At 36.6% G+C, this 11,758-nt stretch overlaps 1 protein-coding gene across 1 annotated transcript; it reads right to left on the reverse strand.

The window, feature by feature from the left end:
* Nucleotides 1–802: 802 nt before the first annotated feature.
* PTGS2 (prostaglandin-endoperoxide synthase 2) lies at nt 803–9,086 on the reverse strand. Its single transcript, XM_002760298.5, has 10 exons — nt 8,902–9,086; nt 8,006–8,122; nt 7,742–7,885; nt 6,940–7,083; nt 6,329–6,510; nt 5,540–5,623; nt 5,170–5,416; nt 4,607–4,893; nt 3,897–4,044; nt 803–3,766 (listed from the first exon to the last, which is right to left on the reverse strand). The coding sequence occupies exons 1-10, from the start codon at nt 8,951–8,953 to the stop codon at nt 3,357–3,359; spliced, it is 1,815 nt and encodes a 604-aa protein (XP_002760344.1). The 5' UTR covers nt 8,954–9,086; the 3' UTR covers nt 803–3,356.
* Between the last annotated feature and the right edge of the window lie 2,672 nt (nt 9,087–11,758).

Below are 11,758 nucleotides of genomic sequence, written 5' to 3' on the forward strand. Positions count from 1 at the left end.
CCAAAGAGGAGAGGCCAGGGAGGATGCTAAATGTGTGCAGTCCATGTAAATACTGAAATCACCAAGGTGTCAAGGATAGAGGTAGACAAAAGCCTATGAGATTTTGTATCAATGATTTGCCCACCTTTGTATCATTTCCTCCTCTTTGATCGTCTTTATTTTGTGCCATCTTCATAATATTTGTCTTATTCTTCGTCTTATTGTGTATCTTTTTCTTCTTCCTAACTAGGCAATGAAAATAAACTTGTTTTCCATCTTCTATAAAGATACACAAAGGCCAGGCGTGGTGGCTCAAGCCTGTAATGCCAGCACTTTGGGAGGCCAAGGCGGGTGGATCATGAGGTCATGAGATCGAGACCATCCTGGTCAAAATCGTGAAAGCCCGTCTCTACTAAAGATACAAAAAATTAGCTGGGCATGGTGGCGCATGACTGTAATCCCAGCTACTCGCGAGGCTGAGGCAGGAGAATTGCCTGAACCCAGGAGGCGGAGGTTGCGGTGAGCCGAGATTGCGCCATTGCACTCCAGCCCGGGTAACAAGAGTGAAACTCCGTCTCAAAAAAAACAAAAACAAAAACAAAGAAACAAAAAAAGATACACAAAGTAGACACTTTCCAACACAGTGTCGCAGTGAATAAGAGATTATGAGATTTAAATAGTGACTCTAGGAAGCCTCTGTGTAACTGAGGGCAAAACCATTTCATGAAGGGCCAGCCATAGTTTTGAATAGGTAGGAGAACACAGGATAATGGTTTACTTTAAGAATAATGATTCAGAGAAATCATATGCCATATGACAAAGATACATAGAAACAATCAAAGTTTATTTTCAGAAAAGATTTGTCAATTTTTAAATAGTACAAAAATAAACAGACATTTGTTTCCAGACTTATCTTTTACATAAGTTAAATACACATTTGTCTAAGGCACTGAAACATTCACATATACAACCCAAATTCCCAGGTTCCGTCAGCAGATCCATGTTAATAACAAATCAAGTTTTAAAAAAAACTCAGTGAACAGTGTTTTATAAAACATACTGACTATTTCTTTCTTAACCTTAAACCTTCTAAACATAAAATCATAAAGCAGATTCTCCTGAGTTATTTCTCTTTTATGCTTTTTATTTCATTTTCTCCCTCTTCGTAAAAGACACATTTTTTTTCAGTTATTTATATAAGTACTAATATCTGTAATCAGTGTTTGATTTAAAAATATTAAAACCCACAGTGCTTTACACAGAATATTTTCTCAATAAGTTGTGGCTGAACAAATTAATGAAGCATCCGCAGGTCCCTCAAAAAGTTTTAAGAGGTCAGTCTTAACGGCACATTCAGGCTAATGAGACAGTATTCTTTGTGGGCTAGCACATAAGTCAATACTAGGAACAAACATTCAATCTTAAATATCTCAATATACCAATCAGATTTCTAAAATTTTATTCACAAATATTAACACAATCATTTCTTTTGATTGTTTACATAATAATCCAGAGGTAACTCCAAAGAGATATACTGATTGTGACATAATGAAAAAAAATCAATGATTGTAGGCTTAAACACAGTTTATAACAATAGTGTCCTAATAAGACATAAATAATAATCTTCAATAAATTAAGTAATATACAGTACCATTCAATGTCAGCGACAATGAGATGTGGAAAAGAAATATTATCACCATTATTATTACTGCTGACAACTAATTAGATGTTGTTTGGTTTTGTTTTTAAATAAGAAAGGGCATTAATTAGAATAGGAAGGTAACTTTCTTCCAGTCAGAAACCCCCTACAGTTCTTTCTGAGGCACTACCCTCTTTACAGGCATATTGGTCACAGATAGCTAAAATTAGCTGTAAGTAAAATCCTCTGCTTTTCGCTTGAAACAAGTGTATACTATTTTTAAAAGGGCCCTTTTTTTTCCTCTCTTAATCTTCTTAAGAGGAGCTAAATAGCAGTCCTGAGCTGAGGTTTTCCTGAAAACTTGCAAAAGTTCAGGTAAGAAAATATAGACAGAATCTACAGAAAGTGAACTCTGATCTTAAACCAGTAAAACAAAATAGGAGAAATAAAGTGATCAGAAGACACCTTCTCTTAGCGAAACGGCTAAAAGAAGAAAAGAAAAGGAGCAGCATGCAGGTAGCCAGGCTTGATTCCAATGCACCTACTGAATTGGCTTCTCAAGACTGAGACAAAATTAACGTGTGAAATGAATTTAAGCATTTCTGAAGAGGTATTGTATGAGGCAGCTGCTGCCTTTTGCAGTGTGATATGGACTGCTAAATTATGCTGTGCAACAGAAAAATCTGAGAAAACATCATTATCCAAGCACAGCTTGGTACTTCATTAACCTCACAGCAAAATCTGAGTACCAGGCCTGCAGTGCACAAGGATAAAAAAAGTTTCCTTTTAAAAAATTTAAACGTAAATTTGAACTATAATTTGGTTTTCTTCTTTGTTATTGCTTATTTTAAAGGTAGACTCTTGCTGCTACAGATTTTACATGTTACCAGTCGTATAAACAAGTTCAGGAATCTCACAACAAATATTCTTATTTTAAGAGAAGACGGCAGTGGTTCCACCACCTTAACACATTTGGCATTTTGATTTAAAAGGAAGTTGTAACAGTCACACTAAAAAGATTTACACTCTTTTTTGGTGGAAAAGGAACAGCACTTATACAATCTTTTAACAAATAATTGTAGTATAATTTCTACTGATTTTACAGATTTCAATCCAAGGCAGCTTCTTTTTGGTACATGTACAAGTTTGAAACTTTAAGAAACAACAAACTTTTAAAAGTGATTCTACCCTATGAATTTAGAAATTTCAAATTATTGTTTCATTGCTGCTTTAAAAAAGTAGACATGAAATTACTGGTAATGTCTAATTTAAATATTCCTTTAGTAATGCACTGGTACCTATTTTTGTTAGTTTGATGACAGATAAACATCCAAAAGTACTTTAAAATTTCAAACATTAGTTGCTTCTAATGCATCATGGAAAATACACTGGAACCACTGACAGTGTAAAAACTTGCAGCATTTTGCCATCTTGTAACAGCATTTAAGTATTCAAACATCGTTGCTTTTGTTCTTATAAGTTGAAATTCAAGTAAAAAGAAGTCAAAACTCATTTCTCTCTGGTTTACAAAAGAGAATAAACGCTTAACAACAACTTTTCCAAACTTAACAACAACAACAAAATCTTGAGAGTAGTGACAGAAAAGTCTTCACAAGTATGACTCCTTTCTCCGCAACAGGAGATGTTAAGTAACGTAAGGAGTTCAATATAAATATTATTAAATAATTAAATTAACAGACATGGTTCATATAAATAAATAAATATGGTCGTCAGACTTCTACAGTTCAGTCGAACGTTCTTTTAGCAGTACTGTTGGATTGATATCATCTAGTCTGGAGCGGGAAGAACTGGCATTAATGGTGACTGTTTTGGTGAGCTCTGGATCTGGAACACTGAATGAAGTAAAGGGACAGCCTTTCACGTTATTGCAGATGAGAGACTGAATTGAGGCCGTGTTGATGATTCTGAAACCCACTTCTCCACCAAAAGTGCTTGGCTTCCAGTAAGCGGGAGAACATATGACATTACCCATAAGTCCTTTCAAGGAGAATGGTGCTCCAACTTCTACCATTGTCTCACCGAAGATGGCATCCGGACGAGGCTTTTCTACCAGAAGGGCAGGATACAGCTCCATAGCATCGATGTCACCATAGAGTGCTTTCAACTCTGCAGCCATTTCCTTCTCTCCTGTGACAGCGATGAAGACAGAGATACAACCAATGTCAAACTTCACAAAATAAAAAATAATTTGATTCTAACTTCTCTGTTTCCATTTGACCCCCTGATTCTTTAAAGAAGTTTAGAAACCATTTCTTACCTGTAAGTTCTTCAAATGATTCATAGGGCTTCAGCATAAAGCGTTTGCGGTACTCATTAAAAGACTGGTATTTCATCTGCCTGCTCTGGTCAATGGAAGCCTGTGATACTTTTTTTACTGCAGATGGAACATTCCTACCACCAGCAACCTGTGGAAAGTAAAATTAGTTGTAAAACGAGAATTTTAGGCATATTTACTGTTTGTATTCAGCTTGCCTTAGGTACAAATCAGGCAAGACTAAAACTCCCAGCTGAGACAATTTTTATTTCCTGGAAAGATGCTTACATATATTTCAATAGGAGCTGTGCCTAAAATTCAATGGGACAGCAGTCTAGAACTAATTTGCCTTTTTAAATTTCAGAAATGAAACTAGTATTCAAGCCTAAAATATTTATTCCTAGAAGATTATAGATACTTTTGAAAACATCTATTTTTAAGGTAGGGGTACAATTTGCTGTTTGTTTGACAATTGTAGACTAAGAAGTTTAGACTTTTCAAAAAAAGTGAAGCTTCTTTTTTTTTGTTTTTTAAAAAATTTTTCTTCCAGATTGGTTCAAAAGTAAAAAGTTAGGTTTATTATATCAATAAAACAATGTTACTAGCAATATAACTAACTACTCTTTTATTAAGTTTAAGAAAAATAATTTCTGTGCAGAAATTCTAAAGATACTGACTAGTCCTTTGTTTTGTTTTTCAATAATAATGCTTACCCTGCCAGCAATTTGCTTGGTGAATGATTCAACAAACTGGGTAACTCCATGTTCCAGTAACATAGAGTTGTTGTAGATAAACTGTTGATAGTTGTAGTTCTGGTCATGAATTTGAAAGGTGTCAGGCAGAAGGGGATGCCAGTGATAGAGCGTATTAAACTCAGCAGCAATACGATTTTGGTACTGGAATTGTTTGTTGAAAAGTAGTTCTGGGTCAAATTTAAGTTTGAAGTGATAGCCACTCAAGTGCTGTACATAGTCTTCAATCACAATCTTAATGGTCTCTCCTATTTGTACAAAATAAAGAAAAACATTATTTGTTTCTGATCACAAGCTTTCGAGCAATTGGAATGTAATTTTAATTTGCTATTCCTTCATTTCTATTTTCTTCCTTGTCAATATCAAAAGATAGTTATATGATGGGTCATGCTTACATATTTAATGAATATAGAGTATGTGATTTTTTGATTACCACATATTGTCAGTTACTCAAAACATAACAAAGGTAGCACATTAGCTTTCCCTGGGGAAGAGGGTTTGATGTACATCATTTTCTTGTTTACCTATCAGTATTAGCCTGCTTGTCTGGAACAACTGCTCATCACCCCATTCCGGATGCTCCTGTTTAAGCACATCGCATACTCTGTTGTGCTCCCTCAGCCAGATTGTGGCATACATCATCAGACCAGGCACCAGACCAAAGACCTCCTGCCCCACCGCAAACCGCAGATGCTCAGGAACTTGAGGAGGGTAGATCATCTCTGCCTGAGTATCTTTGACTGTGGGAGGATACATCTCTCCATCAATTATCTAAAAAAATAACAGTAATAAATAAATATTAAAAAGTTAAGGAACACATTTTTAGGAATTTTAAAATATGGGTGTAATAAGTGGTAAGTAATAACTAAATCTTAGTATTCAAAGGAAGCATACCTGATATTTCATTTTTCCATCCTTGAAAAGGCGCAGTTTATGCTGTCTGTCCAGAGTTTCACCATAAATATGATTTAAGTCCACCTAGAAAATTATGAAAAAATTTTATTTTGTTGCTGTTGAAGTTGTTCTTAAAGTATCTATCATATAATTCATCATTAAATAATTTGATTCAGCTTTCTTTAGAATTTTTAAATAAAATTACATTTTTTCATAGCCACAAATTACTAAATTAATTTGTTTATCCACCAAAGCTACAAACTGATGTGTCTTTGTGTTTAATAGGATTAATATACTATATGGAGCTCATATCATATATATTATATACTTCACTATGATGATACATAATTCTAAAAATGCATAAAAAGTAGTATTTATAAAAATTATTATGAATAACTTGAAGCTACACTATTGAAACGAAAGATAATAAATAATGCTGCAAAAACCTCACCTTACAATATTGAAAGCAGATTTAATCAGGGTAAAATGTGTTTTTGAAGACATAACATTTCACAGTATTAATATTTTAAACTAAAAATACAAGGGCCAAATTACATAATAATATGTAAAATATGTCTGGGAATGTTTATATATGTATATGCATGTCTGTGTGTGTGTATAATTTTACTAGACCAGTGAAGTAAATGGAAAATTCCTTTAAGGTTTTTATAGATAAGACTTTTTTAAGTGAGTAAGTTATTAGGATCGATCTATCTATCTCCTTTAAGTTAGCCCTTCACTATGATTTGCTATAATTCTACCAACTCTAAGATATTAACTCTGTCTTACCCCATGGCCCAGGCCTTTGGTGAAAGCTGGCCCTCGCTTATGATCTGTCTTGAAAAACTGATGCGTGAAGTGCTGGGCAAAGAATGCAAACATCATATTTGAGCCCTGGGGATCAGGGATGAACTTTCTTCTTAGAAGAAATTTTTCCACAATCTCACTTGAATCAGGAAGCTGCTTCTTACCTGAAAAATGAGAAAGCTAAGATAAGAATCCATCCATATATTCGAGAAAGCAGCTAGTGACTTTCAATCCACCAGAAATTCTGTATTTCCAGGAGGAATACAATTGTGAATAGGATCATAATGTAAACAACAGTTCTAAGATGTGGGGGAGCAACTTCTTACTGAAAGATTTTATCTATTTTAATTAGAATTCTTTCATTTCTAATGAAAGAATTTTAAAATATTAAGACATTATAGCAAGATGTTCATTTACTTTTATGGAATAGTTTACATAGACTCATACTTTAAAAATATCCATAGATATCCATGATAAAAGTAAAAACTACTTTTGTTAACTAATTAATGGTAGTCTGAGGTCAGAAATTTTTTGGGCAGCAATGCAGCCCCTCTTAACAGTTAATACATCTCTAAGGTATTCTTCTTACTCACCTTTCACACCCAGGGGAGTCGGGCAGTCATCAGGTACTGGAGGAAGGGCTCTAGTATAATAGGAGAGGTTAGAGAAGGCTTCCCAGCTTTTGTAGCCATAGTCAGCATTGTAGGTTGGTGGACTCTCAATCAAATGTGCTCTGGCTGAAATTTTCAAAGGAAAAAAATTGTTTTATTTGTTCTCATATGCAAAGCAAATCAACCATCATTTTTATTGTAAAATGTGGAAAGTGGCACTAGAGCTTGAATTTAACTCCAAAAATAAAAAATACTCTATTTTAAAACAACTATACTTTAAAGTCTAATGGCCATTTAAAATACATCTTTAATAAAATACATATACTCTGCACATTATAATCTGGCAATATGGATTTTTCAGGTAGCCATCTGCTCACTATCCAAGAAGCCTATGAAAGGAATAGCTGAGCATGGCACCCACTTTAGAATCACAGTTATTTTATTGCTGATCCAAATCCAAATTTATTTTAATGGGTGCAGAATAATTGTTCAGAACAATTCTGTGGCCCATGGGCATTCAATAAACAGCTGGAACATGCTACCTTCACAAATTGACCAAACGGTAAAGGATAGAAGAGGTATACAGGGTTGTGAGGAGACCATATAAACTGGATGGGACTAAATGTCAATATTTTTGGCCATTAAGATGAAAGACAAACTTAAAAGGTATCTTAAAAGTCATTTTGATAAGCTTGGAAATAAGTTTTTAGATTAAGCTTACAGTGTTATAAAGCATATTTTTCTTTGAGAAAGCTAAAAACCTTAGAAATACACTTGTACTTACATGTCAACACATAACTCATAATTGCATTTCGAAGGAAGGGAATGTTATTGACAAAGTTCCAAAATCCCTTGAAGTGGGTAAGTATGTAGTGTACTGTGTTTGGAGTGGGTTTCAGAAATAATTTTATTCTTGTCAGAAATTCCGCTGCAAGAAGAGGAAGAAAGGGGGAGAGAAATGAATAGGACTCCTCATAAGACATAAATCTCTACAACGATAACTGTACCCAGCCCCACTCCTAATGAGGCAGCCAAAGGACAAACTTACGTGTTGAGCAGTTTTCACCATAGAATCCTGTCCGGGTACAATCACACTTATACTGGTCAAATCCCACGCTCATACATACACCTTGGTTTTGACATGGGTAGGAACAGCAAGGGTTTGCTACAATAAAAGGAAAGCAAATAAATCATTCTCTAGTGTCTTAATCTTAATTTAAACATGTAATTGTTTGACTATGAATCAACTTTACAATAATAAAGTCAAAAAATAAATAGGTAGTCATGGAAATAACCTGCATCAGAATGGATAAAACGTAGAAATATGAATTTTCTATTCTAAATAAGGGTAAATGCATATTCAACTTGGTAAATCATGTTACTAAGCTTTTTAGTCAACTCTAAAATTAGCATTCTTACGAAGCTGAGATAAGGAGCACTACGCTTTCCAAATTAAAATGGATCTAGTACACTAATCAACATTTAGGAAAAAATTCAAAGTAAAACTATTTACTTTTAAGACATTTTGCCTATCTTAAAACATAATCCGGGCTTTTCTGGGGGGGAGGAAAGAACTGACTAGAGTATTTAAATGGCTTTTTCCACGCAATAAAACGAGGTTCCACATAGAAACAATTCACCTGTGTTGATCAGATCCTGTGTTATCATGAATGACAACCTGCAAATCAGTATCGTCTATCCCTATTCAGTTGAGAGTGTCTCAGATCGGTTAAGTCACCGGCTCATGCTCATCAGGACTTGGGGCAAAGCTGGAATATCCACTGAGTTCTCGGGGACTCTAGTGGTCCAAGCTCTTTCCCAAGTCCCGCAGCTTCTCTGCTCGGAGAGAAGTCGGAGTACCGGGATGGCCCCAGGAGGTCAGAGCGGAAACTCCGGCCGGGTGCGTGGAACCGGAGTCCCCAGTGCGCGGCGCCAGGTACTCACCTGCACGGCTGAGCGCCAGGACCGCGCACAGCAGCAGGGCGCGGGCGAGCATCGCGGTGGCGGGCCAGGCGAGGCGCGGGCGGGGGCTGTGCAGTCTGCGGGCGTCTGGCGGCCGGGCTGCAGGCGGCGCTGCTGAGGAGTTCCTGGGCGTGCTCCCGAGGCTCGCTGCAAGTCGTTTGACAACTGGTCGCTAGCCCAGAGAACCGTCCTTTTATGCCCTGAAAGAAAACCAAGCCCCTGGTGACGAAATGAGTTTCTTTCCGCCTTTCGGTTTACCCCCTACAACTTTTTACCTCCTCTCCACTTAAAAAAATTGCGTCAGCCCGGGTAGGGGCAGGGTCTTTTACTCACGCACTGAGAAAAGCGGAAACCCCGGAAGCTGCGCGAGGTGGGAGCCGGGCGGGTAGTCCCCGCTCTCCCCGCCGGCGCCGCCCTCCCGTCCGCCCGTTCCTCTGCCTCTGGCGGCGCGCAGCTTTGAGCCAGATGCCTTTGCTTCCTCCGCGCCTTTGCCCGAGCGCCTCCGAGAGCCGGTCCGGGAGTGATGGCCTCGGATGGGGAAGGCGGGAGGACGCTGGGTTTCCTCTCCGGGAATCCGGGCGGCCCTGGAGTCCCGGGCTCGGGAATCCCCTCGCCCGCCGCCGCCGCCGCGCCTGGGCTGTACTTTGGGGGCCCGAGGAAGTCACGTCGGACCGACTGGGGCGAGTAAGGTTAAGAAACGCTGACTTACTCTACGTTGTAGTGAGGATGCCTGATCTGCTGTATATCTGCTGTATATGCGGCACATACATACCTAGCTTTAAAAAACATACCCTTTGCGGAATGAAATAGCTACACTCAGTTTACATAGCTGTAATTTATCTTTGTAGCTAAGATGCTTTTAACAGCAGAAGTTGTTCTCCGCACCATCACCACCTCCTTTTTCTTGGAGAGGGAGGAAGAGAAGGTAAATTCTCCTCATAATACTGCTCCTAAGCAGTTACCGTGTAAATAGTTAATTTGAGCTCCAGAGGTCACCGATGTAGTTTTCTGCCTTCTGATGGACTAAGGAAGCAGCGACGGCGGGAATTTGCTAGGACGCTAAATGTCCAAAACGTCTGTCTTAAAGCATTTCTCTCTCTGACGCGTGGTTTAGTTTGGTTACCAGCCCTTCATAGGAGGTACCGGTAAAATAAATTCCACTTTTAAAGTTCACTTTTTTTTTTTTTGTCTTTTCTCTCCACTTTTACAAGATTATGAGTTGTGCCCATGGGTCAAAGTACAACATGACATTTACTTTTCAGTTGTCTGGGCTTATAGGGGCTAATTTTCTATTCTCGTTTTGGAACATAGTTGGATAGGGAATTAATCAGATGGAAGGAATATATATATATATATATATATATATATATATACATATATCTATGTATATATATATATATGAAAAGAAGTGGAAAATAGACAATTCAGTTATACCATAAATTCTTAGCATTACAGAAATAGGACAGCATAAAACCTGAAATAGCACCACACCAGATACCTCAATTTCTAGAAGTCTTATAGAAAATAAATTAAAAAGAGACTAGCTTGGAAAAATTTTTAAACCGTTTTGCTTAATGTACACATCTGATTCTACATGAGACACAATGACTAAAATTCCATCTCATCTAGGAAGCCTTTCTCCTCCTCTAGTCATATTTAATCATTCCATTTATGGCACTCCCATTTATTGCATGGAATCTTACATGATATTTCAACTAAGAGCATAGATCATTTTCCTTTTAATGATTTCTTTTAATAATTTCAATTTTCTCTGTCATTTTAAAGGAGTAGGCTGCATCTACTGAAATTTGAAGTTTATAGTTAGAGCTACTAATGTCAGCTTGGGTTAGAAGCTGTGTTAATCCATACAGTGAGAGTGTACTTATGTTACAATCCTGAATTCATTTTGAAGTGATCGTCATCGTCTTCCTAATGAAACATTAATTGTATACCTATTACATATAGAAGTGTGCTCTGTTGTCTGCAAAGAGATTTGGAATACAAAGGTGAGGGAAAAACAGGGCATAAAGAATAATCATCTTTAGATTATTTGAAACTCAAAGGAATTGAATTCCATCTATCTCATTGTGGAAATTCTGTCACTTATATAACAGGATAGAGTGAAGAGAGTTCCAAGTACCTGGACAGTAAAAAAAAAAAAAAAAAAAAAAAAAAGTTCAAGGAGAATCTGAGACTTTAAGGATAGGCAGAATTTTAAAGAGAAGTGCAAGTCTGAGCATAAGGAAAAAAATTGTGTAATTTATTAAATCACTTTGACAATTCAGATACATTTGGGATGTTGGTCATGGGAGGACATTAAATGTGCCAATCCAAGACAGCTAAACCTATTTTATATGGAAAAGTACTGTGACTACTGTGTACCATAAAAAGATAAGGTTTGATTGTGTAAAACTTACAGCTTTCATGTTTGTATATATTCAGTGTTTCTGTGTCTGTTATGGATCTGGTGCACAAAATTTCCATTAGCCTATGAAATTTGTTGGAAAATACTCTACATAAAGAGAAAATAAGGAAGAATCTTAAAAATCTTCCAGAGCATTCTGTTGGGTTTTACTGCCCCCTTCTGCTGCTTGAATTTTTATCAACTTGTTTCTGAAGATGCTGGGAAGATCACCAGATTTTGTGTTTAATTTTATAATGCTCCTAAACACTGTTCATTTTAGTTTTAAGTTTCATGAATATGCTGAAAAGAAATGAAATATTTACTAATTGAAATGATAGGCTATTCATGTGACTTAAAAGAAAATGAACAATAAAGACACTTAATATCCAAAATTCCAAATAAACTAACTTTTTTTTTCTTTCTTGTACTTTGAGC

The sequence above is a fragment of the Callithrix jacchus genome, chromosome 18 (genome assembly GCF_049354715.1).
Source record: "Callithrix jacchus isolate 240 chromosome 18, calJac240_pri, whole genome shotgun sequence".
Classification (NCBI taxonomy): Eukaryota; Metazoa; Chordata; class Mammalia; order Primates; family Cebidae; genus Callithrix; species Callithrix jacchus.